The sequence below is a fragment of the Pholcus phalangioides genome, unplaced genomic scaffold (genome assembly GCF_987345545.1).
Source record: "Pholcus phalangioides strain wild (caught in Gottingen) unplaced genomic scaffold, Ppha-v1.0 ptg000010l_1, whole genome shotgun sequence".
In the NCBI taxonomy this organism is placed as follows: Eukaryota; Metazoa; Arthropoda; class Arachnida; order Araneae; family Pholcidae; genus Pholcus; species Pholcus phalangioides.
The window spans coordinates 28,012,803-28,026,875 of NW_028301603.1; the positions used below are offsets into that span (position 1 = coordinate 28,012,803).

Genomic DNA, 14,073 nt, shown 5'->3' on the forward strand with positions numbered 1-14,073 from the left:
ACATAAATTGAAAGGAGGAGATGATGAAGTGAATCCTACTTGGCTCCCATTACTCTAAATACTGCAGAGAACCAAGGTGTGACCCCAATAACATCCAGAGAGGAAAGGATCCAACCAATCGTCACCTGACTCCACTTGTAGCCAATCAGACCTGATACATTCAGTCAAACCAGCCAATACAACTCTCTTGGAGCAGATAAAATCTCAAACACATATATATAGATACACAGATTGAAATAGACAGTAAATTTATTTCTCCCGTAAATAGCACTCATTATCTTGGTATAATCATTGACAAACCTCTCATTTGTAGCGCAATCAGAGTATGCTATACAAAGAGCTAATGTGGGAAAACACACACTGAAGCGTATTCTCACATGTATATCTTTACTTACCATTAGCAATAAACTTAATGTCTATAAGATGGCAATATGAACAATCTTACTTTATGCAGCTCCCATATGGCTTTACTCGAGTAATAATCATATGGTGCAGCTACTACACTTCACTAAAACACCAACTCTGACCATATTGCTATATTGCAATTTATTGCCAATAATAACATGGGTTGGAAATGAAGGCACTATCTATAAATGGTCGCCTCAAGTTCATTAGGAAAAGTACCTTATGTATATCCTCTCTCGGGTTTGAACCTGGGACCGTGATGGTAACCTTCACGGTGGTAGACAAGCATCTTACCACCACGCCACTTGGGCTTGATATGGTGCAGCTGGAAAGATATAAAAATAAAACCATCAGGGCAATAATTGGAGCCAACTGGTTTATTAGAAACAAGGAACATCAGATCAGACACTAAAATGCATACAATATTCAACTTCTCACAGAAGTTAGCCAGGAATTTCTTCGTCTCTTAAGAAATCTGAGTACCATCATCTCAGAGAAATTTCAAATTATCCTGTTCAGATTGCCAGACACGAGGGGCCTTAATTTTACAAGGCCAAAAAACTTCCTGATTATGAAGAGACCGGAACTGCCAGGTTTGTAAATACCAAAAGCTGTATAGAATTTTGCTATCAATTAGCTTATATTTCTTAAGAGAACTTAACTTGTAAATAAATTTAATCTCATCTATATTATTTAATCACAATTACCTCTAAATAAATTTAATTGTATCAAATAAGTATTTATTTTAATACTATCACATTTATCTTGTATTATGAATGTCATTTGATATTTCTTAGTTTTACTGCATAATTGAACAAAATTTAATTGCTAGGAACACAACTATGATAATGATATCTTTATTGATATGATGTCCTTATAGCATCTAATAGTGACATAACATCAGTCACTGCTCTGTTAAGTGCCTTTTTTTATTTTTGGTAATTGGCTCCCTACCTGCCTAAGCTTTCTTTTTGAAACTGTAATCAGCTCAATGAAGAGCATAATTGAAACTAAGTAGTTTAATATTACTGTATTAAACCCTATATTACTATAGGATTATATACTATAATATATATAATATTTTACTATATTAAACCTATATATTATAGGTGCATATAACACCTATGGTGTTATATGCACTACTGAATATGGAATGGCAGAGATATGACTCGAGGATATGTACTGATTAAAAATTTCAGTTGGGACCTCCAGGGCCAATATTCTCATTTTCGAATTTTTATATTTATAGATATTATAATATATAGGGCAGAACTTGGCATGATATACCACACCGTTCTCACTTGTCACAGAGACTATATGTGTTATTAAAGCTTAAGATGTGGACAAAATGTCACAACATGAATTTCTCGAATCATGGCCAAACAGCCTGAAAGTTGCCATCCATAATTTCTTTAGTATTAAGCCGGATAGAAACCTTTAATCATGAAATGGTACAAAGTGAGAAAATTACTTCTATGAAAGCTAAAAAAACAGTTATGGAGCACATTTGTTATGAAAATAAAAAAAATAAGACATGAACCTGTTTTTTTACTACAAATATCTCTGTAGTGGCAGGCGAACAACATCTAAAATTGATCAATATATATATCACAGAATTATGTATATAATATGCATGTATACATAGTTTTTTCATCATTCACAAAGAGTCACATCAATATATATATATATATATATATATATGTATTCAATTTATAAACACTACCAACAATTGTTCAGATTCCGAAAAAAGGAATTTACAATTTTATTATGATTTCGGCTAAATAATTCTTGCTTTGAACCCGCAATGCAGGAAAGTAAAATAGTAAAATCTCTAATTTTCTTTGAAAACTGCCAGCGCTGAACTGCATCGTTGAAGAACTTGGATCCATTCTTCGGATGCTGCCTATACACCCTGAGGCTTGGTCTTGGTTGTATCATAGGCACGAATCAGTTCAGACTGAAAAAAAAAAGGTGTGATAAGTTACTGTGTATTTTTTTTTATCACATCCTTCATATGAATAAAATGTCAACTTTATCAAATTGATATTTTCATACTGATCAAATAGCAAAGTTGTCAACCTTAGAAAATAAGAATTAGGCAGATTTTTGTGCGGTTTCAAATTCTGAACAAAAGTGTACCTTCAGACAAATACAAAAGTTATTTTTGACTAAAAAAATGAGGAATTTTTTATGATTTAAAGTAAAATCATTCAGATTTTCTTTTTTTGAAAAAATGAGACATAAGTGCTAGCCATCCAATTAGTGCAAAGTTGTCAACTGCCACCTATTGGTAGGTTAAATTACCTGTGATTACTGCACTAAAATCAAATCACTGCAACAAAAAACCACCATTATGTCCAAAAACTAGACATACAGACTTAACGGGACGTATACTAATACCAGATGGGTGATTAGAGCTTGACCTACAGTTTATACTCAATACCATAGCTATGGATTTTTCTTCTATGTTTCTTACCTGGAGGTGGGTTTACAGATTTAGTTTTTAGCAGCCACTTGCTTGTGTAGTTTTCATGGTGTCATCTCTCTTTTACAAGAGGAGCTACTACTACTTTACTGCACATCAACTCTGCCATTTCGCTAGACAGCAATTTACAACTGATTGAGTTGGATTGGAAATAAAGGCGCCATTTATCAGTGTGGTTGCCTCAGGTTCAATAGGAAAAGAACTTGTCAACTACAATGTTTCAAAAAGTTCTGAGGCTTATTTTATTACAGAATAATGAATAAAGATAGAACCTGTTCATTTGGTGTTTCCTTCAAAGTAACCATCCCATGCAATTATGCATTTTTGCCATTGATCATACAAAGATGTAAATGCAGATAGCAAGCCTCTTTTTGTCACATCCTTCAGTGCCTTCGTCTCATAGTTAGAAAAACTGATGGCAGATGGTGGCACTACACATAACAAGAATTACACAGAAACAAACTTCACATCAGGTTCACTACACTTACGAGCACATTCCAACACGCACCAATTCGTTAGAAGTTCTGTAGAGGAATGTAGATGAGACACGTATATGGTTTAATAGCAGTACTTTCCTCACTACTTGTTGCACTTTTTCAGAACCTGAAAATCATTGCCCCTTAAGCAAATTCTTTTTGAGAAAAAGGAAAAAAATCACATTGGGCAAGATCAGGGATTAAGCTGGTTGTAAAAGTACTGGGATGTGATGTTTTGATAGGTAATCTGATACCAGGAGGGACCTGTGAGCCGGCGCATTGTCGTGATGGAGCACAAACAACTTGGCCTTCCAAAGAGCTGGTTGCTGGCATCTCACTGAATCATACAGATGTTAAAGGACTCACAAGTCCCTCCTGGTGTCTGCCAAAATATCAAATATCATATTTTGATACTTTCACAACCTGCTTATTCCCCTGATCTTGCCCTATGTGACATTTTCCTTTTTCCTTGGATAAAGAATTTGCTAAAGGGGCAACAATTTCTCGGTTACAAAGAATTGCAGCAAGCAACAATGAAGGCACTGGAGAGTGTGACAAAAAAAAAAAAAAAAAATCGGGCAATCTGCATTTATATCTTTGTATGAACAATGGCAAAAAACACATAATTGAACAGAGTAGTTACTTCGAAGGAAACACCAAAAAAACAGGTTCTACCTGTATTCATTGTTCCGTAATAAAATAAATCTTGGAACTTTTTGAACGTAGTAGTATGGTCTTATGAGGAAATGATCCAGAGGACCTGATGGTAACCTTCACCCGGTGGTGGACAAGCATCTTACCACTGCACCACTCAGGTGGTGTAAGAGAAACTGGTACATTCTAAATCAAAAAATAATTCTAAAGACTGAGTGGGCTAATTAGAAATTTAATTTGGCACACTAGTCAGATGTTTCATGGACACAGAGCTACATCACTCTTCTACATGTTCAACAACAATATCAGAAGTTTCTAAGTTAATGAAATATTGAATTTTGTAATACAGTGATACTTTGCCTTGCGTGACTAACTTGTCCTAAAGGCCCGTTTACACAAGGCAAGCGCTTTAGTTGGTAACTTAATTTTTAGTTGCCAAGTACGATACAATGTATGCAGACGATAAGGGCCGTTTACACGGCTTTAGTTGGCAAGTGTGCAAGTGATTTAGTGGTAAGTGAATACGAACGGTTCTATTTTTTCCGGTTAAGTAGATGTATGCGCATGCGCCAGTGGGCGTGACCTGCCGCGCTGGAGGGGTCTTTTTGCTCTCTCACGGAGGGGTTTATTTTGATCTCAAGCGCGAACCTGTTCATACTCCATCGTCTCCTGAAGTTTCGCTAGAATTCCACGGAAATATTGGATGGTGAGGTGGCCAGAGGACACAAGCTTCAAGTTTGTTGAAAAATATCTTCGCCATGAATGTTTGTTGAACTATTGAAATGAAAATTACCTTAACAAACAAGCTAAAAATTATTCGATGTTGGAAAAAGCTATGGAATATTCTGTCGACGTGATGTCAGGAGTTGAAAAAAATTGAAGATTCAAAAATATATATCAGGTGGGGAGGATTTATAAATTAAAAACTGGAAGGGGGCTTTCGAATATTTCTCTCGTCCAGAACGAATTTGCTGCCACCTATTGTAAAAATACATGATCAAATATTCAACATAAAGATGTCATCTCTATAGATTAAATTAAAAAATAATAATTTCGAAAATTTGGAAATAATTTTTATGTTTAATGAATTTTTATTATTTAATTTTTAACCTTTAGAATTTCCTACAAATGCCAAGAATCTTCTCCCGTATTTTCGGCTTACATAATTCATATAATTTATCTCCTCTTTAACGATTAAAATATCATATAATCGATATTTACATCTTAGAGGAGAAATAGAGAAATCTTATATTTCTTCTTGATGACTTACATAAGTTTATAATATGTTGTGTATTCTTTTTTCCCCTGTGGCGTCATCTCTCGCCCCCCTTACGTGGGTGGCAAAGGCGAAAAAAGGGTACAAGCGAACTGTTTCCCTTGCGTGACCTACTTCTTGCTCAGTGTGTTGCTCTCGCGCAAGTGAGAAAAAAGTTTCTCCTTTTTTATTGAATAAATTTATATTCTTTAAAAGAAATATCATATAATGTGGCTGTGATCACAGTATTCGTAAGTTCTACCTGATCATCTTCATCCATTGTTATGAAAGCTATGAGCTTTAAAAAAAGCACCTCTCTGAATGCCAGATAAATAAAAAATTATTACTATTATACTCCCACGCATTGCGTCTGTCTCTCTCTGTGGATTTGAGTAGACTGAAGCGCGTATGCGCTAACTGCGCTCACCTCCTTAAAAATGATCCAATGAGCGCCTACTTACCACTCATTGTGTACAGTTTCAAGAAGAATCGGTAAGTTAAAATTAAGTTGCCCACTAAAGCACTTGTCTCGTGTAAACAGGCCTTAAGACCAACAACGTAAGTCAAGGTAAACTTTTCCCTTCCCTCCTCAGGAGGCAGGAGGTAAATTTGCAGATTTACTTTATTATTTCTCATCTATTTGTTTTTTTTATGTGACTCTCTCGGGAAAACAGTTTTCTCTAAGAACTCAATGACCAAGACCTCGGAAATTTTTTTTTCTTCTTGGATATGACAACGTAAATGTGCGAGTATTTCTGAACAGTTAAAAATCATCATCAACTGAAATTTTCAAACAATCAATTAGTTTATTATTTTCATAATTTTTTTGTAGAAAAATATAACTATTTAACTAGGAAAGCTGAAAAAAAAAAACAACTAGTTTTAACCCACTGTAAAAAATTTCATCTTACAAGAAATGTATGCTCCACATGTTCTATTAAAGATGGAAGTGTTTAAGTTGTAGTTTCAATGTAAGAGTATGTGTATACATATAGTTGATTTACCCACTACAGTAAAGAAGTAAATTGGGTTATAAAAAGAAAAAAAAATTAATTCATTGAAATTGCAGTAAGTGGCAGCCTATTAATCTCACTAAACCTACTAATCTTCTAAACTTATGTTTTATCCCCACTTTCAAGGAAATTTTTTCGTTCACCCCCTTGCTAGAACAACCCACAGAATTCCATGCTGTATCTGTAGCTTCTGCTGCCCCAACCTGTTTCATTACCCTCCTCAAAGCACAATATTCCCAACTTTGCGAAATGCTATTCTAGCAGATAGGGGGAAAAAACAGCACTTATTCTTCAATTCACATTTCTTCAATGCTGAAAGACCAGAAGTTGTTTGGGACCAGAACTGTTTAGGTAAGACATTAAGTTCCATTAAGGCCAGGAAAATGTAGTAAAAAATGTAACCATAGCACCGAACCCAATAAAGTAGACAAGGAGGAGGAAGCACTTGCAGTAAGCAGAAAATAGATAAGCGGGAAACAGATCACATGCACAAAGAAAATTACCTGTGGAACAGCACCATGTTCCTCTTGGGAGAAAGCAAAGCCATCTGCAAACATTTTAGTCAGGTTAATACAAACACTACTGATACAGCACGTACTCACATATAACGCTTATAAAGACGGAACAATGAAAGGTTGGGTATTTAGGAAAGAATACATAGTCAGGGGGAAGGATAATGGATTTCTGCATGGAATTTCAATAATAGCACAATTATGCAAACATGAAAAATTCTTTTTAACATTCAAAATTATCTTTTAGTTTGGCAGGGAATTTTAGTATCTTATGATTTGTTTAAAAAAAAGAAGCAATTTTAGCTTATTTTTCAGGTTTGGAGACCTATGTAGATGATATAAACACCTGTTATGGAATACTCAAAAAGTTGCTTTATAATGTAAAAAAAAATTCACTAGATGATATTTTTAAAAGAATAAGTAACAAAGATGTTACACATTATTGCCGTAAATGACGTTCACTTAAGAATTAAAAAAAAAACCTGTAAAATTTGTTTATTCATTTTGAACTAATGAAGAATACTTGTTTACAGTTATGTATAATTAATAACATAATCTGTTTAAGTACTCCTTCCTGTTTAAGACATTTTTTATTCTTAGAATAAAGAAAACTATCCAAAATAATAGAGTTAGATTGATTTCCTATGTCAAAAAACAAAGAAAGGCCATTGATTTAGAAAGATGTAAAAATAAAAACTACATAAACTTTGAGAAAAGACATGAATTTGCATAAAAAACTAACGTTGCAATTCCATTTCAAGAGGTACCGCTGATACGTGTGAAGATGGTCTTCTGAATACATTCTTCAACAGCCTGGCAGTTTCCGTGAGCCTGAAATGAACAAAGATGATTTAAAAAAACACTCAGATAATGATGATAATAATAATCAGCAGTGCTTATTAATTAACATTCACTTGATTCGCACAAGTAATTTAACCCTTTAAAGAGGCTTTAAAAATTTTCTTGATCCGCATTATAACTGACTCAGTAGAAATCACTAAACCTTCTAGAAAAATTGCCACCTATTTTCAAGATTTTTTTTCTTCAATTGCACAAAGTGATAAAGCTCCCCCCCCCCCAACAAACAATAATAATTAAAAAATAAGGAAGAAAAAAAACTATTGTTTTCTGTTATTTATGCTGTATGCTTAATCATATAACTACATCAAGGGGAAAGGAAAAAACATTCTTACTCCCCCACTTCTGTTATCAGACTTTGTACAAAAACTGACTCCGCTCACTGGCAGTTGATTGGCAGGACAGGGGAAAGGGGAGGAGGAAAACATGTTATTGGGAGAAGAAAACTTACAACCGTATCTGGGTTCAGGGTTGAGGATATGAGAGAGAGCTTTAAGAACCCAAGATATTTTGGGATTGCTAAAATAAGCAGCTATAAGAGTTAATAAATTAAATTAAAATAATTTTCAGTTCAGTCTTAGTATAAATGTTGGTGGTAACCATTCAGTGGTTTGATGGCAATATGAGATTTTGTCTTTCTAGTGCGGTAGGTGATTCATCAGATTTATTTACAGAAAGACATATAAGCAATACTTAATTGTGCAACGTGCATAAAGAGGATCAATCTGGATTTGAAGTATGAAATGAAATATTTTGATATATTTTTTGAAGTATTTTATTCATTAAAAATTAAAATCATCACTATTTCACCGAGATGAAAGTAAAATTTCAGCGTTGTATTTTGCATTAAATAATTACAAATGCATAATAAAAACATGGAAAAAAATACTTTGAAATGCACAATAATGGGATAACTAAAAGCACAAAAATAAAACTAAATTTACCTCTGTTTAGTTGCGTGAAGTATAACTGTACCAGGATCGGTATTAGCTATTTCACTTTCACGGACAGCCTCAGCCAGGTTTTTAAATGCAGATCTTCTGATACTGAAATAATGACAATAAAAAAAAGGTTCTTAATCATCCATGGAAAAAGATGTTGCACATCATTAAATGGTTACACAATAACAGCCGGTTCAACAAAAACAATCATAATTCCATTCATTTTAAACTGATTACAGATATTTTTTCATGAAAGCTAAATATTTTACATTTATTTATAGCATGTGTTTTTCATTTCATATAGTGTTTTAGATGAATAGATTGACACACAACAAGACTTTGGTTGATTTTTAAGCTAAATATTTATAAGTTAAAATGTTACGATATGGACTTTTTCCTAGAAAAAGCAAATTAATTTATCTGTATATTTGTTGAGTGTCACTTGGGTGATCTTCTGTGGATCACATTGAGGTAAGAATGCACCACAAGCCACTTGAGTGATTTAGAACAGCATCCCAGGTCACTTAAGTGATCTGGAAATGCGCCACTTAACAGTTTTGCCCGAACACCATTCGGGTACTGCGAAAGGGGACTTTCCTGATTTGCCCATGCCTTGCTTGGGCAGCTTATTTTCCCACACCAATCCACTGATTTGCCTGGCTTTCTCACATTTTTAGTTTGCTGTGTTTCTAATATATGACTACAGTGGTCCAATAAAGATTGAATTGCAACAGAAGCGTACACCGATTTTAAGTCATGTTTTACTGCTCTTCGTTTATGCGGGAAAAGGAGTGAATTTTGTTTGCACTTGTTAAGGGTATCACGTGTTGCGCAAATACTATTTCTTTACAATTTTCCAATAATGAATGAAGTGAGAGGCTCATAACAGAATATCAATTCTGATACTTTCCAGTTCAGTGAGTTCTTTGGAAAAAAAAAAAATGTTAATTTTTAGCTGTAATTAAAAATTATTATAAATGAATAAATTCAATACTTATAATCGTTTTTACAGCTGATTTGAATTTATATAATTGATATGAACACAAAATTGTTTTCAAAAAATGTGCTTATTTTTGGACACAATATGGCACAAAAAAGAAATTTTTAAGTGATTAAATTGTGGCAAAAGTAGGAAAATAGGAGGACATTTCTAAAGAATAAGAAAGGTAGAAAAAATAGGAGCGCTGCGACCTCTGACGAAGTGTTTGCACTTTAAAAAATTTTAATATTTTTCATCCCTTATTTTCTTCTGGTAATTTGAAGTGACATTTGTTGATGATAAATGATAGTGAGAGAACATAACTACATAAACACTTCAACATACTACAGTGGAATCCTGTTGTAACGAACTCCAAGAGACCGGAGAAATCACTTCGTCATAATGAAATTTCATTATAAAGGAATTCCAGGTTTTTGCATTGTTCCTATGTAAACTTATCTGGCAGATTAGAAAAGTGTTCGTTAAAATGAGATTTTTGCAATAACGGTATTAGTTAAAATGGGATTCAACTGTAATTCATTGACATTTTTCTTAACTCTCTATGGTTCACCCCCATGAAAGCATATTGAAATTTTTATTTTATTTTTACAAATACCAATGTACACAGGTACTGTTAGCAAATTTTTTACTGAAAAAAAATCAACACAGAAATTTTATTAATTAGAGTGGATTTTTTAATTACAATATCCAATTACGGGTAAAATATTCAGTTTGACTTTATTTTACTTATCTATAAACTGATCAAATCTTACTTAGCTAAGCTGAATAGGCATTACGTTTGATTTTATTCCTAATTCCCTCAATTTGGTGCGATTTTATACATCTCTGAACTCATAATATTTCAGCAGCTCTCAAAAGATGACACCAATAAGGAATCAATTGTTTCTAGATAAAAAGTACTGTACTTATACAGCCATATTTTGTACTGAAATGACACTAAAAGTGCATCTTTTATTATCACTTGGTACATTTTAAAATTCCAAATAAATTGAGAAAAGAAATTGGTACAATGGATTTTTCACCATGTATCTGTCGTGCATATTCAAATACACACCGGACCATAGAGGGCTAAAATAATAATTTAACTGTAAAAACAGTGGTGAGTATTTAAGAAATAATTCAATTTTGATAAAATCATTGAAGGGTGAGTACAGTCGAATCCTGTTATAACAAACTCCAAGAGACTGCAGAAATCACTTTGTTATGACAAAATTTTGTTGTAAAGGAATTCCAGATTTTTAGATTGTTCCTATGTAAACTCATTTTGGGGGGGGGGGGGGATTAGAAAAGTTTTCATTAAAACAAGATTTTTTTTCCTATAACGGTATTTGTTGAAACGGGAATCGACTGTATTTATATTTAGAAAAAAGTACTGAATAAGTATTCTTTTTCTCTCTCTCATTCCAGATTAATATTCTGAAGTTGTTTAAGTATTATAAGTTCTTTATGTACAAAGGAAAACAAAAAGATGGCTGAAAAGATCAAAGAAAAGTATAACACACATCTGCACTTACACTATTCTGTTGATGTACTTACACTTTATATGTGAAATCTCCAAGGAGAGCGATGAATGGAATGATGCATAATCCTACCCAAAACACACCAGACTCAAACACCATCTTATCCTAGGAGAATGAAAAAAGGAAAGATTGAATGAAATCAAGCAACCAACTGAAATAGCTAAAATACAGAAGCAAAGATATCCTTAATATTTTTGTTGCATATTCAGTTTCACAATTCTAACAAAAAAATAATAATAATAATAAATAAAATAAATAAATAAAATAAATAAATAAATAAAATAAATAAAATAAATAAAATAAATAAAATAAAATAAATAAATAAATAAATAAATAAAATAAATAATAATAATTGATATTTATTAATTAGTTTTTTCAATGTTTCACATAGAATTGAGTGAACATGAACAAACTAATGTGATTCATTCTTTTCAATTCCAGTTTGCTGACTAGTTCATCTATGTGACAGAGCCCAGGCCATGTCTGGTCCTGCAGTTGGCTGAAAAAAATTTAATTCTAAAAATCATTAAACAAAAACACAGTTCAAGAGGCATCATAAACTTACCATTCCTAGCATGTCTGCCGCAATGGGCAGCTTGGGCCAACAGTTGCTGTATCCCCACAGAAATATGAACCAGCTGCCTATACTTCCCCAAATTGCAAGGTGTGTTAGCTTGAATATCGGAAAAAAAGTGCTATAAGTCATATTAAAGAAGATTAATCAATTAAATTATATAGGCATAAATATTTTCCAGTATCTTTGGTTTTGCGTGATTATTATCAGAAGCATATTTAAAATACAATGACAAGACTCTTCACCCTTTTTTTTTTATTTTAACATGAATTTTGAAAATGTGAACTCACCCATGTCCAAGCATTCATCTCAAGTCCAGCTTTTAAACACACTGTAACAACCACATGCTAAATGATAAATGTTTAACAGTTATTTTGAACCTTAAACATAGAATTATTTTAAATATCAATTTTAATTTTAAAAATGCATCAAAAGGCACCTTAAAAATTTATACAGAAATATTAATTTTCCCAAAAAACCCATCAATATTATGAAGGATTAGAATTTGAGACTTTCAGATAATCATCCTAGTGTTAAAGTTGTTTAAGTATCTTGTCACACAACACCTGATCGTTGGCCAATGAGTGTGTATTGGAATAGAAACTTCACAAGAGGAAGAATTCTTTTTATTTCTTTTATTAACCCTTCAAGCTGGTTTCTCACAGTATTTAAGTTTAAAAAAATTGAGCTTTGTGCAGCTCTGCTGATAATAATTTATATATTTTTCTAATTTATATAATTTTAATTCCAAAAAAAATTGTTATAAGGCAAAAATGTTTACTCTATGCAATAAAAATATTTTACTGTGATTATTTTTACAAATAATCAGGCGGTTAAAAAATATTAGCACCTGTGACGAGATCCCCACAGAGAGGTTAATGGTAAAAAAAAATTCAACTTCATAGTTTTAGAAGTGATGAGTTTTGATATAACTTTCACATGCGCTTTGATAATGCATAGGAATCTGTATCTCCATAATCATCACAAAGACACATAGCTTGATTGGTAGGTATAACAAATTCAGTTACTGTTAAATAAAATTTGAAATTAATGATTGATTGGACTTGAAATTGGTAATTGAACTTACAGTGTAGACCATGTTACCAAATACTAGGTACCCTCCATCTCTTCCATTGCTCCAAGCAACATCTGAAATAATTTGAATTATTATTGATTGATTAATGATCTAATCATCAAATGTATTATAGTACATTAAAAAAAAGTATTTTTGAAAATAGCACTGCAATATATATTTTTTTAATGAGAAAAAGCAGCATCACTAATTTTATGAAGCAAGTGACATGAATTTATACAGGCATCCCTCGCTTTACGCAATTAATTGGTTCTACAAAATAGTTGTGTAATACAAAACCGCATAAAGTGAGGTGTTTAACATGGGAAAGATAAGGGTAGGTGGTTGGTTTTCTACAGAAGAATTTAAAAAAATTGAACTCAAAAGCAAAGGAACGTTTTTAATGAATTAATTTTTCACAAACTTATATATATAAATAAATCTGAATTTAGGCAATATGAATTAATTAAACTAATACTTTTTCCTGTCTTCACTACTTATGATTGATTCTAGTGTGAGTGAGAATGTTTTTTTCCTGAAGAGCCTGATATGATAGGCTGATAACTCTTGATAAACAGTCAGGATTTAGCTGACAACCAGTATTTTTCTTCTCCTTATGAAAATTTTAATAGCAAAGCCAGAGAAATTTGCATATTTTTCACAAATATGAAAATTATAGTTTCACTGGAACCACTTTTTTCAATTAAATTTCGCATAGCATTGTCAATGTGTTACCAAACGTTGTTCATCAGTGAGATCCGGTGAGTTGTATCTAGGAATTTCTCTCATATTTGTTTCAGCTACGCAATCAAATCCGTCATCAAAGGATTTAAGTATGTTATATCTTCGATTTGAAGCCCATTTCTAAGATTAAAGTGCCAAATTTTACAGGTTGGAATTCCTAAAATCCACTTTTAAAAATCCTGATATAGTAAAATCGCGTAAAGCAAGGGATACCTGTACACAGTTTCAAGAAATATAGTATAGTTGAATTATTGGAAGAAATAATATTGAACTAAGAAATAGTAGCCAAGTATGGTATTAACTATGCTATAATTTATGCAATGTAGTTTTTCCTCAAATATTCATGATTTATGCTCATGATGTTTTGTAATTTAAGCATTACTTAAAGTTTGAATTTGATATTGAAATAGAATGTCTTATAAAAAAAACTCACCTTGTTCCATGCTCAAATATGTCAACCAAAATAAAATCACTGAGTGAAATATGGAATTTGATATCCAAACCCAAAACACCTGTAAAAAAAGAAGAGAAAAACTAATGAAAAAACAAAAACACTGATTTATA

At 32.4% G+C, this 14,073-nt stretch overlaps 1 protein-coding gene across 2 annotated transcripts in view; it reads right to left on the reverse strand.

Annotated features, from left to right (window-relative positions):
* Positions 1–2,139: 2,139 nt before the first annotated feature.
* Positions 2,140–14,073, reverse strand: part of ATP8A (ATPase phospholipid transporting 8A1) — a 52,487-nt gene continuing 40,553 nt past the window's right edge. The window contains exons 33-41 of one of the 2 annotated variants that reach the window (XM_089238018.1): positions 13,943–14,021; positions 12,781–12,842; positions 11,984–12,040; positions 11,685–11,792; positions 11,136–11,224; positions 8,603–8,704; positions 7,543–7,631; positions 6,792–6,835; positions 2,140–2,362 (exon numbers count right to left, since the gene is read on the reverse strand). In XM_089238018.1, coding sequence (XP_089094144.1) covers positions 2,309–2,362; positions 6,792–6,835; positions 7,543–7,631; positions 8,603–8,704; positions 11,136–11,224; positions 11,685–11,792; positions 11,984–12,040; positions 12,781–12,842; positions 13,943–14,021 — 684 coding nt within the window. In that variant the 3' untranslated portion in view covers positions 2,140–2,308. The remainder of the gene's footprint in view (positions 2,363–6,791; positions 6,836–7,542; positions 7,632–8,602; positions 8,705–11,135; positions 11,225–11,684; positions 11,793–11,983; positions 12,041–12,780; positions 12,843–13,942; positions 14,022–14,073) is intronic. The other variant, XM_089238019.1, reaches the window with a different exon arrangement.